Source organism: Melospiza melodia, chromosome 2 (genome assembly GCF_035770615.1).
Source record: "Melospiza melodia melodia isolate bMelMel2 chromosome 2, bMelMel2.pri, whole genome shotgun sequence".
Classification (NCBI taxonomy): domain Eukaryota; kingdom Metazoa; phylum Chordata; class Aves; order Passeriformes; family Passerellidae; genus Melospiza; species Melospiza melodia.
In genome coordinates, this window is record NC_086195.1 from 63790916 (window position 1) to 63812480 (window position 21565).

The 21565-nt window shown below is 49.0% G+C and overlaps 2 protein-coding genes across 2 annotated transcripts; one reads left to right on the forward strand and one right to left on the reverse strand.

Annotated features, from left to right (window-relative positions):
- Nucleotides 1-42: 42 nt before the first annotated feature.
- Nucleotides 43-3950, forward strand: EMG1 (EMG1 N1-specific pseudouridine methyltransferase). The gene is made up of 6 exons (XM_063148528.1): nt 43-195; nt 286-387; nt 708-849; nt 1210-1268; nt 2707-2856; nt 3624-3950. Exons 1-6 carry the CDS (start codon nt 55-57, stop codon nt 3735-3737), a joined length of 708 nt encoding a protein of 235 aa, XP_063004598.1. The 5' UTR covers nt 43-54; the 3' UTR covers nt 3738-3950.
- A 6-nt stretch (nt 3951-3956) lies between these two features.
- Nucleotides 3957-18174, reverse strand: LPCAT3 (lysophosphatidylcholine acyltransferase 3). The gene is given in 14 exon segments (XM_063148527.1): nt 3957-4512; nt 4629-4755; nt 4875-5033; nt 5566-5713; nt 6309-6475; nt 6761-6847; nt 7498-7606; nt 8016-8194; nt 9247-9284; nt 9371-9464; nt 9617-9723; nt 9842-9949; nt 17978-18131; nt 18133-18174. Coding segments are annotated over 13 exon segments (1509 nt in total). The 3' UTR covers nt 3957-4512; nt 4629-4638.
- Between the last annotated feature and the right edge of the window lie 3391 nt (nt 18175-21565).

Consider the following 21565-nt stretch of genomic DNA (forward strand, 5'->3'; position numbering starts at 1 on the left):
GGCCGCGGTGGGAAGGGCGGGGCCGGGGCGGGGCCGGCGGGGCCGCGTGACAAAATGGCGGCGCCCAGGCGGGCACGTGGGGACGCGCCGGAGGAGGATGAAGATGATGAAGGGCGCTCGGTGGAGGCCAAGCGGCCCCGCGGGCAGCGGCGGCTCCTCGTCGTGCTGGAGGGGGCGAGCCTGGAGACCGTGAAGGTGCGGGCGGCGGGAGCTCGGGGCGGGTCCGGCTGGGCCGCGCTGGGGATGCTCTCGCTCCCTGCTGACCTGTCCGTGCTTTGCCCGTAGGTGGGGAAGACGTTCGAGCTGCTCAACTGCGACAAGCACAAGGCGCTGCTGCTGCGGAACGGCCGGGACCCTGGGGAGGTGCGGCCCGACATCACGCACCAGGTACCCGCGGGGAGCGGCGCGCCTGCGGCGGCCCGGGCTGCCCGGGGTTCCCGGCACGGCGGTTCCGGGCCATCGTCCCGAGGGTCCGCTTGTGCCCCTGGAGCCCGGGGGCGAGTTTGGCCTCCCTCGCTACGCTGGTGGAGTCGCTGTTTGGGTCTGGGCTTGATTTCTTAGCGTTATACCGTTACATCCCATAGTGGCATGAGCTTTCAGCCTCGACATCGGTCCCTTCTGCATTTGTGGGGGCCAACCGCCAATTTTCCCTAGAATTCTCTCTCTTGTGCTTTCTATTTCCACTACTGCGTGTTTTTTGCTTTCAGAGTCTCCTGATGCTGATGGACAGCCCCCTGAATCGGGCTGGGCTCCTGCAGGTTTACATCCACACCAAGAAGAATGTTCTCATTGAAGTCAATCCCCAAACCAGAATCCCAAGAACTTTTGATCGATTCTGTGGACTTATGGGTAAGTGATTCAAACTCTACGCCAGCTATAGAATCATGCAGGAAGGTGGCCAGGACTGGGGGAACTTTGGGAAAAGTCAAAAACCGGCACTGGTCATAAAATGTTAAAGTGAGAGAAGAGCACAGAAGTGAAAGCATCTTTCTGGGATGTTGCAGGATGCATACCCCAACCGTGTGCTCCTTAGCACAGTGGGGAGTGCCTGCAGGAGGCTGTGCTGTCAGCAAAATAAGTATTTTCAGACTGTGATGGGAACTCTAAAAGTGGGCTTTTTGCATAGCTCAGCTCAGGCAGAGCATGGGATTTGTGCAGCAAATCATCACGCAGCTTAAGTGATTTTTTTTCTTGTTTTCTCTTTGCCAGTTCAGCTGCTGCATAAGCTCAGTGTTAGAGCAGCTGATGGGCCTCAGAAACTGCTGAAGGTAAATACTCTGTAACTGCTCACAGCTAATGTTGCAACATTCTAATGGCAATGCAGGAGGGATTTATTTGTGGGGGAGGTGTGGGTTTTTTTTTTGGTTGTGGGTGTGGCTGCAATTCTATCCCATCCTTGCTGGGGGTGCTGGTTCCAGGGGGGCTCTCCCACGTGCTACGTGGCCAGGAGCTGCTGCTGCAGGAAGGAAACCCCAAACACACCTGTCCTTGGAGCTGAGGGATCTGTTTCCTCAAGTGAGCCTGACTGCCACACCTGGACATTGACACTTTTCAGGTACAGCTTTCAAAAAGGCAGAGAGAGGTGGAAATGAAGATATAATTAATTTGAATGGCTTCTGTAGTCACAGAGGGGAAGACTGGATTAACCACAGGGACAAAGGATTAATCATGATATCAGATTTCTCACATGAAGAACTACCCTTGGTGCTGGAAATGCCACAAACACAGCAGCCTGAGGAAGCTGATGGTGATGTCACCTTGGCAGAGAAGGCTTGGCCCTAGCCAGTGCATCTGTCCAAGGACACGGGTCAGCAGGCAGGTCAGCAAGACTCCCAGAAGCAAAGAAGAACTAACCATGACTTCAATGTGTGTTGTAACTTTCTGGTGGAAAATCTGGACTCTCCAAAGAAGGAGAGTGGTTTTAAATCCCAGCAGCAGCCTGCTTGCCAGCCAAGATGAGACAGAGTTGCTTCAAGGGAACTATAGGTCCTCCATGCCATCCCTCTGTGCCCGTTTCAAGAACATCTTCCAGCTACACACTGAGACTGGCAACACTTGGACACACTTGCTGGGGTTTGTTCTGTCCCTGTTCCTGGGGATCCTGACCCTGCTGCCCAATGAGTCCTTCATGGCTTCTTTGCAGGAGAAGGTGGTGTTTGGGATGCTCTTCTGGGAGCAGTGCTGTGCCTCAGCTTCTCCTTGCTATTCCATATTGCCTACTGTCACTTGGAGAAGGTCTTGTGGACTTTTTTGATTTTAGATTACTCAGGAGTTGCACTGCTGCTCACGGGGAGCTCTGCTACTCGTTGTACTGCTCCCCACAGCCAAGGCTCATCTACCTCCACATCACCTGCATCCTGGGCATACCTCAACCCATCTGGGATTGGTTTTGCCTAAGGACCTGGGTGTATTTGGTGGGTAATCAGGGGGACAGGGAAACGGGATGTGTAACTCAAGGGGATTTGATTTTTGGGCGAGGGCAGTCTGTGATGTCAAACTGAGTACACAGTGTTGGCTGTGGAATGACAGCACCACCAAGGACAATGAGGATGGACTGCTCCAGATGCACCAGTCATGAGCTCCTGATGCAGCCTGCAACCAGCTGATGAATTTTTTGTTTGTCTGTTGCTTTTAGCAATCAATAGATCTAGCTATGTCTCAGGACCTGTTTCCTCTACACCCCTATTAATTTTCTGCTTTCTGCAGGTGATTAAAAACCCAGTGACTGACCATCTGCCCGTGGGCTGTATGAAGATTGGCACCTCTTTTGCAGCATCACAGGTGTCAGATCTGCGTGAGCTGGTTCCTGCCGCAGATCCAGTTGTCATCGTGGTGGGAGCTTTTGCCCACGGTTCGGTAAGTGTGTGTGTCCCTTACCTGGGGCTGTGAAAAGGTTTCAGTCTTGTTCTGAATATGGAGGTTTTATCTGCCCTTTTTGGCTTGGTTTCCCCTCCACCCAGCCCCCTATTTTCCCCTGTATGCTTGTCAAAAAAGGCCCAAAACTGCAACACTTGGGACTGTTGTCCCTCCCAAGGGAAGGCTGGCAGTTTCCCTGCTGAGGAAATACTGTGCCTCTGTAGTTGTTAGTGTTGGAAGGGATCTCTGGAGATCATCCAGTCCAACCCCCTACCAAGGCAGGGTCACCTGGAGCAGGTGACAGAGGAACACATCTAGGTGGATTTTGAATGTCTCCAGAGAGGAAGACTCCACAGCCTCCCTGGGCAGCCTGTTCAGTGCTCTGCCACCCTCAGAGTAAAGAAGTTCTTCCTCATGTTGTGGTGAAACTTCCTGTGTTTTAGTTTATGGCCACTGCTCCTTGCTCTGTGGCTGGGCACCAGAGGAAAGAGTCTGGCACCATCCTCTAGGCACCCACCCTTGAGATATTTATGTGCATTAACGAGATCTCCTCTCAGTCTTCCCTTCCCTAGACAAAACAGGCCCTGCAGTCTCTCCCCATAAAGATGGTTCCATGTCCCAGTAATCTGCCTAGCCTCTGCTGGACCCTTTCCAGTGGCTCTTTGTCTTTCTTGTACTAATGGAGATGGGACTCAGTGAAAACTTTTTGCAACTTGGTAATTTTTTGATTTTTTGTTTTGTTCTATTTTCCCCTCCTCTTCTCCCAGGTCAATGTTGACTATACAGAAAAGATGGTCTCCATCAGCAACTATCCCCTTTCTGCTGCCCTGACATGTGCTAAAATTACTACTGCCTTTGAGGAAGTGTGGGGAATAGTATGAGCTTCTGCTGCTACTGCTGTCATGACGGACTTGTATACAGTGACTTCACATTCTGGAAGGGCTCTTTGACTTGTGTGTGGACCTGGTGCAGCTTTGGGCTCCTGGAAAACAATTCAACTTCGTCCTTGTAGCTTCTGAAGCAATGAGACTTTAAACAGACTGCCCCACTGACCCTTTTTCCTCCTATTAAAGGTACCTTTTTTGAGTAAAAAACGCTCGTGAATTTTACTTTCTCATTTTTCATATGTGGGCAGGCTGGATCCCCTTATAGCAGGGACTTGGCCCGAATTTGTCACACAGAAGTGGAATTCTTAGCTGTGCCCTGCTCACCCTGGTGTCACTCGGTCCTGTAGAATCGCCTTGCTCGGTGGCATGTGACAGTTCACACTCCCACACCGAGGCACCCGAGAGGAAAGGAGCTGAAGCCGATGTTAAAAAGACCAGGAGCAATTTTTATCTTAGATGACAAACGTAGAAAAGTCAGAAGGTGGCTCCAATCCAACGCAGCACCTGCCGTGAGTGTGGTACAATCATGGGGTGTCAGTGGAGAGTCGAGCGCCGGCCGCGGGGCGGCAGAGATAAGGCAACGGACAGAAGGTGGAGGGGCTCAAGGAGGCTCGCTCACATCCCCTCCTTTCGGGTCTCTGACCCTGTGCTTTCTCCTTCCCCCTCCTTGCGTTGAAAAATAGTCAGACTTCAACACAGCAAACTTGGCAGGTGATGCTTTGCTTCCGGAGTGTCAGGTCAACTCCTACGAATGCACAGGTGGTACAATCTGAAAAACAGAGGTGCCCTATATTTGCTTTGGTTGATTCCATGTTTGCCTTTCACCTTGGGCTGCAGCATTGCTGCCCCACTTTACCTCCTGGTCTCTACCTCGTACAGCCTTACCGTTTGGCTGTTATTCTGCTCTTTTTAGCTTTTCTTTCCGTGGCACGATTGATCTGCGAATGTAAGGCAGCACCAGCAGTAAGGTGAAGAACAACACGTGGCCGAAGAAATAAATAGACCTGTACACCTGTAAAGAGAAAGGCAGGGTTGGGGATCAGCAACTAGCTTTGAGCCAAAAACCCAGGGGAGAGGATGGAGGGAACAGGATTGACCATGTGGGGTCGTCTGTTTGTGGCTCCTAAATACCTTCATCCATTTGTCCCAGGTGAAAAGGCAGAATGGCACCAGGGAGTAACCCATGAACATCCAGTGGTTAGTCTGCTGCAGCACGTAGAAGATGGGCCGCAAGACAGTGATGGAGGCCAAAGTGCTTAGGGCAGGACTGTCCCGAACAAGGTTCATGGCCTAATTTAAAGAGAAAAAACAGAATTCTCAACAGTTGGATGTCCTGTGGCTGTATATGCAGGTTCTGGGGCCAAAGTTCTCTATCCAGCTGTGTAAAATGTGTTTTAGTAAGCAGGTAGTCCAAAAAAGTAGCTAAATCCCCTGTCCTGGCCAAAGTTTTAATTAAGAAAATACATTTTAATAAGGAATATTGTTCCTGCAGTACTAGATTTAACAGAGGCATTCAGCTCATGTGTTTGTCCTCCAATCTTTCCAGCTGCCAAGCACATCAGCTGCCTTCTGCTCACATGCCAGGTTTTCCAGTTCTCTCCCTGTCAGCTTCTGCAATACATTTATGGTTTGCCCACGCAGAAAGTAGTAACCTACTAAACTCTTGAGAACTAAACCCTGCCATGCTTGAAAACCAATTCTAAAGTAAGCAGCTGTTTTTCATATTTGATGCAAGTAAAGCCTTCAGCACGGCACTTTCCAGACCCAGGGGCAGAGGCTAACACAGGCCCCCTTGTTCTGGTAAGTCAGACAAAAAGCACACCTGTCTTTCCACGATGACTATCAGCAGCTCCATCTGAAAGCACACCAGGTAGCCAGAGTGCAGCCCGTGCCAAATGGCCAGGAAGAACAGGGCCAGGGCCTGTGACAGCAGTTTGTTGCCCAGGAACTTCAGGCGCTTGAAGATGTAGCTGGAGCAGAAGAGAAACAAAGTGCTTGCAGGTTATCCTCTGTCCTCCCCTGCTGTGTCAGGGATGAAGGGCCCAGGGAACCCAATGCCTTTGCACGCTCCGTGCTGTCAGGAACAGCATGACCAGGGCAAAACCTACATCCAAACATTCTTAAAGAAATCCCAGCTATAAGGGAGAGGGGGGTCAGCACACACAATTTAGCTGTGGGTCCCAGCAAGCGCTGAACCAAAACCCATCTGAGTTTGGAGCGGGGAGCACCAAGAGCCATGATGCAGGACGCAGCTGTCAGAGCAGCTCTGTGGCTGGCTGAGCAGGCAGGCAGCCCCAAGGGCTTGCAGTAGTCCCATTCTAGTCTCTGCTGCCATCAGCTGCTTGCCTTTATTAATGAACTGCCATTCCAGGTGAATTAATAGATCTCTCTGACACAGTACCCCAATAACCTGTTTCTAAGGGCACAGCAGCAAAACATGGGAAAAGGTGCACAAACTGAAAACTGGCAGATTCTTCTTCTAGTGCTCCTGCTTAGCCTAAGGTCTTGGTTCTGCTGACAGAACAGAATTGACACATTATAGAAGGAGAATTTTGTCCTGCTCACCGGGCCACCCAAGCATTGGTGTTGATGTTGAAAGAAGCAATGGTCCCTGTGAACAAAGGTGTTGTCTCATACAGCCAGACCTTCATGTTGGCACAGGCATTCCACAAAGGCTTTCCATTCTGGTCTTTCCCATTGTACCCCAGACCAACAAGGATGCAGACACCTTCCTGTCAGAAAATGCACAAGAAAGATAAGATGAAAATATTGCCCTATTTTTGCTGGAGAAGCAGAGCTGAGGAAGTGCTGAATATCACTGTGTTCAGAGCATCACTACAGATAGAACATATGGATTAAAAACTGCCTTTTGGTTAGCTAGCCTTTGCTAACTTAAAGCAAGCTGAACTGACCTGTAGTGATCTCCAGATATTTGGATTTCTTCCATTTAGTGCTAAGTCTAAGAGCCTTGGACCTTTATTCATGTCTTTTGCTTCTGGAATGACATCTAGACTCACCGTAACAAGCCAGCAAGTTACGTATTTGTAGAGTATAATTTTGCCCCAGATCAATATGTAACCACAACGGAACCAGAAAGGCTTCTCCTGTAGAGATAAGAGTGAAACAGAGTAAAAATAAAACCTGGAGTTGAGTGGCCATTATGACACAAGGTATTTCATCACTGTCTTTTGTTTTAATCTGTGTTAAGACATACAGGCTGGGCTGCCAGGCTTATGCAAACTTAACACATCATTCTCTTTCCTTTGGTAATATTTTGCTATACTGAAATAGGTAGAGTTTGGGAAGACTCTGGGATTAGCATAATCAAAATGTTTGCTGATAATCTGCCAGTAGGAATTATTTGTTAGGAGCTTTCCAAGAACGTCAAAGATTATGGTAAGCCTTACAAGTTACTCTAGTGAAATTCTTTGCACATAATGGTTAAATGGAAAGTCATTAAAAGGTCATAAAATACATATGAAAACCAACAGTAGCTTTTAAGATCAATTATCTATTTGTAAAAGTTTTCATTTGTTTTGGTTTTGCTCAACAGATTCCTGTTCTGCATCAGGTGGAATCATCACAACACGCAGTAAAGCCAAATTAGCTGTGGAAAATCTTATCACTAGCTGCTGACTTATTTTTAAATTGAGGCAAAAATTTAAAAAAAGAAAATTATTTCACTCTTGTAGATGCAGTGCCCACCAGAGAAGTGGAATTCTTCCCCACCCCACAAGGCCAAGTGAATACATACCATATAGTCATCTGAGGTGAGGTACTCGTCAGAGATGTACGGGCTCGACAAGGTGTAGGTTACTAGAAACAAGAGACCCAGGCTCAGGCGCTTGAGAGCAGGCACGAAACTGAGAAAGAAAAATACCAAGGTCAAGGAAATGCCTTGGAAAGAGACCATCCAACTCATAGTTTTAAAAACAGAGGTGGAGAGGAGGAGGTGGGGCAAACAGTAACAGGGAGTCACCACATTCCACTGCAGCAGCTGCCTCCATTTGGAAGCTGGGATGCAAACATCACCAGGCTGGAACCGAGTCTGTACTAAAGATGCCAAATGGTTGTTGATGTTCATGCCCTGGAACAATGCTGGGACGTTAAGCAGAGTTACGAGTGACTTTTGAAAGGCTGCCTTGTGTCACAGATCACTCCTGGCCACGGTAGTTCTGTGTCCAGGTAAGAAGGCAGTCTGCTGCAGGGAACGTGGAGGAGTCGGCATTCTAGGATCGTAGGAAGGGGAGAAGCCAAGCAGCTTTGTATTACCTATTGGGTCTCTGGCCTGGAACGTCAGTCATCTCACCCCTTGCCAGTTTCTGATAGTCTGTCATGGAGAACTGAGGCCCAACCATGAAGGCACCATAGAAATAGGAGAATCCTGAGACCTCCAGCAAGGTAGGAACCCCCCGAACAGCAAATCGCCGCTGCTCAGGGGTCAGGAACTCCTGCACCAAAGGGAGTGGCATTAACATCATCCCAGGGGTTTCATCCAGCTCTGGATATTATGTCCTCACCCTGCCTCCTTATTGATTTTCAGTTTCTTTTTTGTTTCAGTTCTTGCTCCCCATGGACATGGAACTTTACACTTTGTATTTCATGTCCATTCCTCTCGCCAGCCCCTCTCTATGCCCACCCCCTCCAAACAGCAACAAGATCCAATGGTTGAGACCAGTTGCACAGGTCTCTATTCCCAAATAAGCTCCCAGCATGGAAGGGATCCACTGACATGCATCCCTGGCAGCAGAGTAGGCATAGTAGGAGCACTGCAGTATCTGACCTATTCCAGTCCCTGACTGCAATTCCATGTACTCTCCCAAGACTTTATCGTGCTACAAATCCTACTTCTTGATGCCAAAATTGTTTTTAAATACTTGAAGCTTCAGCTCAGGAAGTTTCATCTTGACCTCATTTTCCTGCAGTCAGCAGTGATTCCATGGATGCTACAGACTTGGTCAGGCCTCAAACAGGAGATGGGGAATGCAGGTACTTGAAGCAGGATTGAGGGACTGTAGCATGTGTAGTGCCCTTTCCCACACACTGTGCTGTGCAACTTCTCTGTTTGTCTGAGCTAAAAACAGGGTCCTAACAAATGGTAAAGGGCAACCATTGACAAGCACATGGTAAGGCTAATCAAAGGAAAGGAAGATGGGAACTGAGATCCAGTACTGAATGTCTGCAAGTTAAAGCTATGCTACCCACAAGACACAGAGCATCAGGGATTGGGAATCTAAAGCAATAGATTTGGGGGAAGGAGATGGTGGGAAATTTGGAAGAGTAATATTCTGCATAACTGGAACATCTTCAGTCCATCTCTAATCACTACTGTCTCTGTTCCAGTCTAGAATTCAGTGCCCTCAAACACTCCCAGGGGCTCCCCTCTCAGCTGTGGCTTTTACCTAACAATGCAGCTTGCTAACTCACATCCTTTGAACTTGATTTTCTGATCTCTAGCTCACTGGGACAGCATGGAATGATGGAGAAATGGTGTCTAACTCACCGGATCTTTTCCTCCATCATAGTAATCAATGGCCAGACCTAGAGGTGAGAAACAGTGAAAACTTGAAGCCCTGGGATGGGCACAGGTTGCAGAGTGCAAGAAAGAGAAGAGAGGTGTCACTCACCAATCAACTTAAGTGTCAAGACACAATGTGGCATTGTCCACTTGATGTCATAATGCTCTGTGGCTGTGAAGTAATATCCAGCCATAAGGTATGTCTGAAAGAAACCATTGTTTGGGTTATTCAAACTAATTCCTCCAGCTGGTTTTGATCTGCCTCCACTTTTACACCCACAGTTGCTACTGAAGTGCTAAACTGAGCAGAGGCCTCCCTTGTACAAACCCAAGGAATAAAAAAAAGAGGGTTTACCATCTGAAAGAGAAAGGTGGTGATGACGGCAGTGATTGTGCGACCCATTAGTCTCAGGATCAGGAACTGGATTAGGACACATATCAGGGAGTGAAAAAACTGCGTCCCTGTGGGCAGGAAAAAGAAAGAGAGAGATGAGAAATAGAAATTAGATGTATAGGTGCTCCCTCCCAAACTGCAGCATGCCCTGGGCCAGGCAGCTCTCTCTTCCCAAGCTCATCTTACCAAAATTGAAGTAAGCAATTGAGAGTCCTGTGAACACGTTGTAGAGGTGAACGAGGTAGGTCTCCTTCTGGAAGAGGAAGTAGCGCTGGAACAAGGCAAAAGGATATCCTGAGAGAGAAAAAAAAAAAAGGAAGAGTTGTAAATAAGCTTAGACAAGTGTTTGTCATGAACCAAACTACAGCTTTTCTGAACATGTACTTTGCATCACACATTATCAACACAGGGCATAGTGTTAACTCCTGATACTGCATTTGCATCTTGGGAGACAGACTCCAGATGAATTACTCTGTACAGAAGAAAATACTTTAACAGGAACATAATTATAGCAAAACTGACATTGAAGTGCAAAAAATTACAGGATTACATTTTCTGGCCTCATTCAATATATGAGATGGATAATGCTGAAATACATGAATCACACTTTAGCCTGTGATTCATTTCCAAATTATGTGACAAACACAATGAACATGGCAAGAAGCTAGATTAAAAAAAAAAAAAAAAGGAGGAGGAAGGGAAAAACTTTATGGTTAATACCATTACAATGTCCAAAAAACCTCAGTCCTACTCCCACCTCAATGAGTTCTTTCAGCTTTAATTTCAGATCTCCTCAGGTGACCTCCAGTAAGATACTCTCGCTTTTCTTACTCTGCAACTTTGGATTTGCATCTGATTTGTGAACTACTGGGTACACAAAGCTGTAACTAAAATCCACTGGTACTACGCATGCGGTATTTTTGGAAAAAAAAAATCAGTCAGAAGCATTTCATATGGAGCAGCTAAGAAAAGTGGAAGGGTTTTTTTCCTTGCATTTTCTGTGAGGTAACTCCTAGTCTAAATTAGGAATGCCTCCAGATTATTCATCTGTGGCTTGAGTGAGAAGTAAATATTTGTGAAGCATTCTGGTAGTACAGTGAGAAGCGTCACACAGAACACCACAATTCAATTAAATTCTGTTGTCTAGGTGAGTTTCATGAAGCATGCAATAAGCACTGCCACATAGCAGACAGTAAATATAATAAGTCTTAATGCACAGTGGCACAGGAAGTGTTGCAATTCCCTTTTCTAAAGGCATGTGCAGAAGGTGCTGAACTGGGATACAAGAAGCCACTTTAGTTCTGGTATCTTGTAACTTTATTGCTCTGCTTTGCAGGCGTGTCCTCTTACGCTGCTCAGAAAAAGGGGAAATTCATCACATCCCACAATACTGGCATCCACACTACTCATCATCCTGGCTGAGATCAGGAGCAGTGGACGGAGCTCTGCTACCTGCACTAATGGAGCAGCAGTAGCAGGAGGTGGTCATGTTTTATAGGGAGCAGTAATAAAAGGTGATGAAATGCACATTCTGCCGAGAAGTGTATGATGGATGGAAGGCTTCCAACAAGCAAGGCCAAGTCTAGTCACTACTGTGAGAGGAAATGAGAAACTCTGTCATGTTATTTAAATACATGTCTGGCAGTGCTCACAGGCTGGAGCCATTTTAAGGCCCTCTCCAACCCCACAAATCCCTTGGGAGGGAGCCCTGGAGTTGGGGACTTCGGGGCTCTTTTCTAGATCCTTTTGGGCTCATGTTCTGCTGCGTCCAGAGGTGTACCTGCTGCCTCCTGAAACCGAGCTGCTGCTCCCCATTTCCTCAGCCTCCTGCCACCCCTCTTTTGGTTTTCCCTGCCTCCTCATTGCTGTTCCTTCCTCCTTTTGTGTCCCACGCCACAGGCTGCTTTCTGGCCAGCCCCACATACCACGGCTCTCTGCTCCCAGAGCCTGGCAACCTCCCTCCTGCACATCCAGCCTGCTCTCCCTTCCAAAGCAGCAGCTCCAAACTCCCCTACAAAATGCCTTACCCTGACCATCCCTCTCCCTTCCCGCTCTTCCATGCTTTTTACACAGCCTGCTTCAGTCCCTTTCCACCCCCGCTGCTGGCCTGAACACCAGCTGAGGGGGAAAGAGGGAATTGGCAAAGAGAGTTCATCACACGGGCTCTCTGGGGATACAGGAGTAACTCAAAGAATTAGAGCAATTCACATGATTAAGGAAAAAAAAAAGAAAAAAAAGTAGTATTTTCTACTGGCCTTTTACTCAGAAACATACAAATGGGGATTCTTTGTTCATGAGCCAATCTTCCTGCTGAAGTTTAAAAAACATAGGAAGAACTGGCTTTGAGAAATGGAAAGTGGTAAAAAATATGAAGTTTTATTAGATCAAAAGTTTAAAAGCTGAGGTTTAGTGTGGAAAAATGTTTCCCCCCTCTGAGCAAAGGGGAGAAAAAATCAGAAATACAGACAAAGCAAAATTGACTTCTGTTCATCAATACGCATGGTTTAAAATCTTCCTTTTAAAGAGTCTCCCATTCTCTTAAAAACCACTAATATTTTGCTAACCAGTCAATTTCTACCATTTTTTCCCTCTAGCCATTTCTATAGACATAATTAAAGTATGACTGAATACTATAACGTAACTAGTGTTCCTACTCTTTCTGAGACCTGTCTCATTTGGCAACTGTGCTCCTTTTTAGCTCTACCCAGGAGATCATGTCATGGTTTGGGGGTAATGCTGCTCTGAAGGAAGAAGAATGATGAACCCTTGCAAATAGAGAGTTACTAATAATACACACTGCATCCATGGTTTTACAAACTATAAACTTTAACCCTGGTCTTGCACTACGTGGCTGCTGTTCCAGTCCAAAGTCACAACATCAGCCTAAATTCTTCTGATATCTAGAGCAGCTTGTCAGTACTCTGGACTGCAGTTTACCTACAGTTTTGTTGCATGGGATAATTTTCTCAGTTTTACAACTGGGCCAGTTGCATGCTGCTGATACAAACTTTAACCTCCAAACAGCAGTGGGTAGCAATGGTCATCCTGATGTAGTGCCCTTCTGAACACTGATAAACTATCTGTTAAACAACAAACAATTCCTGCTGATAACAACACCAGTACTCCTGCCCTACTACCACGTCCCTGAAGCAGCCTGAATTAGCAGAGCAGCTTTTGGAGCTATGGTTGCCTTCTGGCAAGCTGGATGGCACCTTTGGATATGCCAGCAGCAGGAAACGCCGCGCTGCTTTGCTTCTGCCATTCAGAGCAACAGGACAAGAGTCCCTGCTCATTGCTGCCAGGAGGCTCTGCCCAGGAGCTCCCACTCTGCCAAACTCCCCTTTCACGGCTCCCTAAGCAGAGTGGATGAAGCAGAGTGGGAAAGTGGCTGTAAGACTCCTGGAGAAAACAGCAGGGAACCTCTGATCCAAACTCATTCTTCCCTATGCGCCACAGAGCTGAAAAACAGCCTGCACACAGAGCTGGGTTTTCCCTCTAGACACACACCTTCTACAGAATGGAATTAGCAACTGAGATTATTTTTATTGTTTTACTTGACAGGAAGAAGAGGATGATCTCTGGTTAAGAGAACCACGAAGAGGAAGGAAAGGACAAGCTCAGCTTCTTGGCCACGGCCATTTGGGAGAGTAATGGACCACTGCACAAAGCCCAGCTTGTCCACAAATGCAAGAATCTAATTGAGCAAAAGAAGTTAAATCATCAAGAAGGTGGATTAGGCAGGAGAAAAGTTCCACTAATCCCAAGCAAAAATAGTGCTGTCAAGTTTGCCATCTTCTGGACTGGGTGATTAAGATGCCTCTCCTTTTCCAGAGATAAAGCTGCAAATAAGAACAGCAGAAAGATTCTTTTCATCTCTGCTCCCTTTATTTCCCCTTTGATATGCTCTATCTCATCTTCAAGCTTTCCTCTTCTCCCTTTTTTGCTGAACATTTAACTCCTCCTTTGTTAACATCCCACAGGGCAATTGTCTCAATTTTTTTATAAGAATGCTAAAACTAAAAGGAATGGGACAACAGGGGAAAAAAAAGTGTTGAAATATCAGTCTTACCTAATATTTTAACTCCAAAGTTATTCCTTTCTGTTTCTAACACTGCAGAAATGCCACACCTTGTTAAACACTGGGTGCATAAACATGAGTATTTTAATTCAGCTCAGGAGTTTACCTTGAAAGTCCACTTCTGGTGCTTTAGTTTGCATAACAAAACTGTCTCAAAGCATGTGAACAGGGCTCTCTTCACACGAAACTGAACTGAAAATACACTGTGACAGGGCTGGTTTTATGGCGGGACATTGCTGCCTCTTAAAACTTTTCCCATCCTTTACCCATCAGAATCAGGTGCTTAGCAGGGCCTTGCAGAAAGGTCCCTGCTTGGCTGACCAGCTGGGAACTTGATTTGGGATAAGTCAGCAGCTTTGGGTGGCCACAAGAATTTCACTGAGCCTAAAAATCTTCAGGATGAAGGGAGCATGAAGCAGAGCATGTATAAAAATGATGAGAGGTAGAAAAGCAGGAGATAAGACACCTTGCAAGTGAAGCAGCAGGTTTCTGGCAGCCATTGGGTAAGAATGTGTTACTTTCTGCAGGTCCCTGCTATGTCCATGGAATGAAAGAACACTTTCCCAGTGCTTTTCCTGGCAGGTCTGGGCAAACCAGACGGGTCATTTCTGGCTCAGGGCTGTAAACAGCATGTTGGCTCCCCTCCATATTATGCAGGTAGCTCACAAGGCACTGTGTAATATTATGGTAAGATAAATAGCTTTAATTCTTTGGGATTGTACAGCCATGCAAGAAGCACAAGCAACATAAAGTATTAAATACACAGTGCCATAAGGCCTCCTGCACCCTGGCTTATGCTTTGAGCAGTGCCAGCAGGAGAGAAATGTGTCCCCTCTCATGTGAGGACAGGAGCAGCAGCACAGAAACCCTGTTATCTCCTTCACACCACTGGAGCAGCTCCAGTGGGAACACTGGGACCTACTGAAGAGTGCAAGCTGGAGTTCATCTCTCAAAGACATTCTCACACAATTGACAGACATAAGTGTACTGATATATCACTATATTTATTGTGGCAGGGTCCAGAATTGTGCTTCAGGTATTGCTGCTGCTGGTACTGCTGCCAAATTGCAGATTACTTTCTTCAAAGGTTGTCTATGCAAATCTTTACGTGGGTGAAGTCTGCAGTAAGTTCTTCATCTTGTACAATCCAGGTAAGGGACTCTATTCTAGCTGTAGTCTCTACTTCAAAATTGCAGCATGCATAAACCTGTCTCTGATTTAAATACAAAACTGTGACTAAAATTCCCATAATTTGCTCAGCAATGTGCTGTTACTTGTTCACTGAAACAACGTGGTGCTCTTTAGGACTACTCTAGTTTTAGTTCTTGAATGTTTTTTTGCCTTCTCTTGTTCTCTCCTGTATTTAATTTTTTTTTTCAGTCATGTCAGAATGCCAACTGCTTTACATGACCTCTTTTGGTTATTTCAGATCATTACTAAGCAAACACTTATCCTGAATCAAGAGAGTAAATTCAGACTATTTTTTCAACAATAATTCAGCTTTCTTCAGAAATCAATGTAAGAAGTTGAAAAGTCCTTTGTGATTCTTCCTCTTTTTCAGAAGACTATTTTTACCCGTTTGTGGTGATCCTCTGAAAGTGAAACCCTAGAAACTGTTGTCACAGTAAAACTGCACCGTGTAGATGGGAAACTGCATCACAGAGGAAGAAATAAGCAACGACTTTTTAGTCCATCTTTGGAACTATGCTTCACCCTCATGGCCTTGTCCTGAAATAATTCAGCAGTATTAACTGCAGCCAACAAAAATAGTTTTCTTCCTGAATCTTTGTAAACACCTGAAATGGAGGAAGCAAAGGAAAAGCCATACTTAACGTCCTAATGCCACTTCCAGCTTCTAGAAATGCCTTTCATTTATACCCCATGCCATCCTCTGAAGTGGTCATCAGCACTAGCTGCATTACCAGTGAGATTAAAAGGATTGTAAACTAAGCTGCAATTAAATGAACATTTCTTTGTGCAGGGCTAAGGAACTCCTCTCACTCTACTCTCATGTTGCTCTGGAGTGATGTTTGGCCCTTCCTTTCAAAGTCATGGTACAGGTATAATGCTTTCCCACCCAGTGCTCACCCATCCATTAAGCAGGAGAGCTGGAGTCAGTCCCCTCTGCCTGAGTGGTTCAACCTACATGACCTGCAGGAGTGCCAAACTGCAGGCAAGGCTGTTTTGCATGCCCTGAAGCCCTCTGTCTGAAGTTATGCCTGCCACTGCATCTAATTAAAAGATACTGAGCTAGGGAGGAAGGACAGGGGAAAGTGCAGCTCCAGCCTCCTGCTTTGGTTTATCCATTTGAGGCATGCAGGGCAGAGATGTGAGTGGTCCTCTGGACCCTGCTCCCCAGAATTTTAATACCAATTCTAAAGATCCACTGAGGCTATGTAAAACAGATAGTGGCCTACCTTGGGAAGGGACGCTGTGGCATCCCAGTGGCTCACTGTCGACACTGCACACGGAACATTTGTAACAGCACACAGGAGTCTCACGCTTCCTTAATCTGCTGACTGCAGCAGGCAGCTCTTATCATCATCAGGACAATAATTATCTGCTGTTCATTTCAAAGAACTGGTGCTGCACACCCACAAGACGCTGAGCAGGAAACACCCTCCCGAATGTCGTGTCCCTAACTTACTGCTAGCAAGAAGCAACTTGGAGAGTACAGTGGTGGTGCATTCTGCAGAGCCATCTCTGCTGCTGTGGCTGCCTCCACACACACTTTCTAGGACCTTTTCTGCATCAGCACCCGTTAGACTGGTCCCTTGGTTGATCTGGGTGACTAACCTCGCAGTGAGCTATCTGCCTTTTCTGGTTTAGGTTTCTGCCAAACAAGTAAATTCAATCAGAGCGCAATTAAAGGACCAGAGAGAGACGTGGGAGAAAGGAAAGCAGGACTTTTCTCGTTTGGAGGTGGGGAGCTGCTAGACTAATTAACGCTGACTTGTGTGCATGTCCTGTGTGTTTCCTAATTCTCCATTTTTTTCTTGGTAGAAGTTTGGTTTAACAAACCAAACTCATTGAGTTCTAAATGATAACCAGTTTGGTCTCCTGTATCGACCCTTCACGGGAAGAATGTTTGGCTCAGTTTGATCTCACACATCATAAACTAAATCAGGCAGAAATAAGTCTGGTGCAGACCACGGTTATGAAGTGACACAGTTTTTCTTGCTTGCATTTCCTTTAAAAATATTGTACTTCTAGTTAGCCAAAGCAACTTTATTGTGACAAATGACACAGTCGCGGCTGTATCACTTCGAATACACTTTCAGGTTCAGAGGAAAGCTTGTATTTCTTTCCTGCTAGGTGACTACACCACCAAATGCTTTCACAACCCAAAGTTTCCCTGAGCATCTGCAGAGATTTACACAGATAGCATGTATACACACACTTGAATTAATGTTTTGGGAGCTACAACCTCCCCCTCAATCGCCAGCCCACATCACAACTCCAGCCCTGCCTTAACCATTTCGCATGGAACTCAAGCATCCCGTGTTTACATAAGCGCAGGCACCCTGTGTTTTGCAACACGCTTCGCGCTGCAGGTGGAGCGCAGGACATCACCCGAGCTCTCCTGGCACGGAGCTGGAAGGTTTTGCCAGCCTGCCCGGTAGTGCCCCGGTGACACGCCTCTCCCGCACGGTGCCACCACCGCCGCACACACGGGTGATGTCCCCCGACAGCGATGTCCCTGCACTCGGACGGGGCAGCACTGATGGGCAGCGGAGAGACCCGAGCGGACAGCCCTGCGGACACCCGCTCACGGGGCACGGGATGCACTCGCATCACCGGCCACTCACGGGACAATCCCAAACAAAGTTCCTGCGCCCGGGACACGGACCCAAATCGGGGTCTTTCGCAGGCTCCTCCTTGCCCCGCGTCAACAGGCGGCCTGCCAGGACCGCACCCCGACCTCCCGCGGGAAACCCAGCGGGGTCCCTGCGCGCCGGGGGGGCGGGGGCTGGCGGGGCGGCCGCAGCGGGCACTTCGCGGGCTGCCGGCCGGGACGGGCGGTGCCGCTGCCCGCGGCATCTCGCCCGCCGGCTCGGCGCGCACACGTGGCCTGGCGCGGCGGCGCTGGCACAGGTGCGGCTCCGCGCGCGGGCGAACCGATGCCCGGTCCCGGCCCCCGCGCGACGCGGCACGGCGGCGGCGGCGGCGGGGTCGCCCGTTCCCCCGGCGGGCGCGGAGCCCCGCCCGGAGCGCCAGCCCCGTCTCCCGCCGCCCTGCCTTACCCATGAGGATGGAGAGGATGAGGCGCAGCGCCTGCTCCGAGGAGCCCAGGGCCTCGGCCAGCCGCGCCAGGCTCCAGCCGGACCCCGCCACCGCCATCTTCGCCGCCGGCCGCCCCGCCGGCCGGTCGCGCCCCGAACCCGGCAGCGGCACCAGCCACCGCGGCCCCCGCACCGCGCGCGGCCCCCTGCGCGCCCATTGGCTGCGGCGCGCCCGGCCCCGCCCCGCCGCGCCTGCCATTGGGCAGCGGTGGCAGCGGGGCAGGGCCCTGCGCGCACTAAGGCAAAGGTTACCCGCGAGTGGGCGGTGACGCGGTCTGGCCCCGCCGGCCAATGATTGGGGGAACGGCGGCCGGGGGCGGGGCCGGGGGCTCGGCGGGGCGGGGCCGGGAGGGCGGGGCGGGGCGCGGCTCCCGATTGGCTGCGGCGGGACAGGAGAGCGGCGGGGCGGGCCGGGGGTTATTCGCGGACGCGAGGCGCGCGCGGGGAGGGCGGGAGCGGCAGCGGCGCGTGGGCCGCGCGCGGGGCCCTCAGCCAGGGTCTGGGTCTGGGTCCGAGCCTGGGCCCGAGCCTAGCTCTGGGTCCTGGTGTAAGCTGAGCCTAGCTCTGGGTCCTGGTGTAAGCCCAAGCCCGGCTCTGGGTCCTGGTGTAAGCTGAGCTTAGCTCTGGGTCTGGGTGTGAGTCCAAGCCCAGCTCTGGGTCTGGATGTAAGCCTGGCTCTGGGTCTGGGTGTGAGCCCGAGCCCGGCTCTGGGTCTGGGTGTAAGCCTGAGGCTAACTCTGAGTCTAGCTCTGCTGCATGGCTCTGGCTCCTGGGTACTGGCTGTGGCTTTGGCTCCGACCTCAGTCGTGGCCTTGGCCACAGCCCTGTCCCTGTCCTTGGCCTCAGCCTCTGCCTCAGCTTCATCTTCAGGGCTGCTGGACCTCCCCGGCCCTGCCAGGTCCCGCTGCCCCAGGAGCTCCCACAGGACACATCCCCGCTCCTTGGCTCCCGTGGCCCAGCAGGACCTGCTTCCCTCACGGGCATTATGGCAGCAGCCATGCAGTGCCCTGCGCCTCAGTGTGCCACAGCAGCAGGCACCGTGTCAATGGTGCTCAGCGGCCATGAACTAAACTAGAAAAAGTTCCGCCTCCATGATGGAGAACTTCTTTACACTGAGGGTGGCAGAGTGCTGAACGTGCTGCCCAGGGAGGTTGTGGAGTCTCCCTCTCTGGAGACCTTCAAAGCCTGCGTGGATGCATTCCTGTGTCACGTGCTCTAAGTGACCCTGACTGGATAACCAGAGGTTCCTCCCAGCCCTAGTAATTCTGGGATTCTGTGACTCTCTGGTCACTCAAGAGCTGGGCCCACACAGACTCCCCATAACTCAGCTGCTGGATGGCCTTTTCTGAGGTGTGTCCCCTCATGCAGCTGTCCATGTGTGCACCCCAAGTTCTCCCCAGCTGAAGTGTCAGGTGCAATGGATGTGATCCTCTTCCCTTACTTGTGTTCCCATTTTCCTGCTGGGTCACTTGGGTGTACAAATACAGCTGAGGGGCAAACACAGGCTCGCACAAAGATTCGCATGAAAAGAGACCTCTGGAGTTCTCTGATCCAAACTGCAGCTCGCAAGCAGAACTCAAGGCTGGAGCCATTTGCTCAGGGCAGTGCCTGGGTAATTGCTGTGCATTTTCATGTTTGGAAAGCTCCCAGCCTTTCTGGGCTCCTGAACCAATGCTGAATCATCCTCTTTATCCTGGTCCATTCTCCTTATCACCACCCTTTAGGTAGCAGCACCAGCACCTGCTAGATGCCATTTCTTATCAAATCTGGCTGGGAAAGGGACTGACTGGCAGCACGGCCACATAGACCTCATTTACTCAGGAGACCAGGCTAAAGACCTTGCCTCACCTTGCCCTTCTCTTTTCCAGGCTAACCAAATCCAGGTTTCTGAATAACGAAGTTCTAGTCACCTATCCACAGGGCTCTTTCCATTTGGTTCACACCTCTCTTGCACTGGGGAGTGAGGAAGTGTGTGAAAAAGGGGAGAGCCTGGCCTTCTCCTCCAGAAGTCCCCTGAAGGCAGAGTAAGGCGCAGAGTAGCAGGACAAGATGAATAACAAGGGTTTAAAAACCCTCCTGGGTAGCTGACTCCGTCAGGTTAGACTCTACAAACAGGTTGCTATATTTGTCCACCCTAACTAGTGGACAAATTTGCCAAATTTTTTGCAAAGCCTGAGGACTGGCTTGTCAAGGCATGTCTGTCTCTCACTTCTACACTCAGTTGTGTGTTTATGGTGTTTAGGCCACTTTCCCAAGTAAATCAGTTCTATGTGAGCGTGACGGCTGTCTGACCCTGCTCAAGGCACGTTTGACAAGAAACGATCTGCTTAGTCCTGTAATTTACTGTTGTCAAAGAGTTTCAGAAGCAGCATCTGTTCCTGAGGTTGCCCAACAATTTCCATTGCAAGATTGTTTCCAGTTGCTTGAAATGTTGCTATATTTGACCTGTTTAGATTAAACTCTTGATAGTCACTCGGAGGCCCAGCACAGTAGCTCTGAGAGTAGGTTTTAAGTGTCAGAACACGATGAGTGCACCAGTACTTTTCAGCAGTATTATTATTATTATTTTAATAGTCAAGGCAGCATTGTCCTTGGGAGGAGGGGTGGCAGCCATAACTCTTGATTTACTGTCCTTTAGATGTACCATCATTTCGTAACATGGCACGGGCATTAATGTGAAGCTCGAGGTTCACATGAGCTCCATGAGGCACAGTGGGAATGCAGCTGCTGAAGCTTCTGAAAATCCAGTTCCACTGACTGTGTTCCAGTGGCTCCACGCAGCTTTCCCACGCACCAGAGCCACAAGATCCCAGATGCTTGTTCAAGACTTTCCTTCCAGGACCATTTCTTCCTTCCAGGACCATTTTTTGTGTGCTGAGGAGCTGGAACAGGAATGTTGTGCCCTGCCTTGACAGTGCCTCTACTCCCAGCAGGCACAGGAGCCTATCCTGATCGAAACGGCCATAGGAGAGGAGCTGGCTACTTGGGGCAAGGTGTCTGTCTGGGCAGTGGGATTAGGGCTGAACACTGATGGGGAGGAGGAAGATGCTGGAAAAGCCAGAGTCAGAATAAAATTAAATATGACAGAAGTCTGCTGTTGTCAACAACCACGTCAAGGGACAAGCACAGAGAGGGTGGGGAGAGAAATAACCATTAGGAAGAGATGAAGTATAGAGGGAGAAGAGAGACTCCTTGGAATAACAGGCAGGGAAGGACATGAAAATAAGTTTTCATTAGAAGGATGGAATTGGAATTGGTGGCCGTGGAGCCAGAGGGGGAAAAAAGCTAGGAATGGGTGAATGATAAACCAGAGAGATGGAGAAACTGGAATTTGGTGGATGTTGGAGGCAGGAAAGGAATAGTATACTTGAAATCATGTCACCTTTTCAGTGTGAAGATTACTGAACAAATAAATCATAGAATCATTAGGGCTGGAAAAAGCCTCTAGGAACATTGAGTCCAGCCATTAACCCGTCACTGCCAGGTGCACTGCTAAACCATGTCCCTAAGCACCACACCTGCACATTTTCTGCACACTTCCAGGGATGG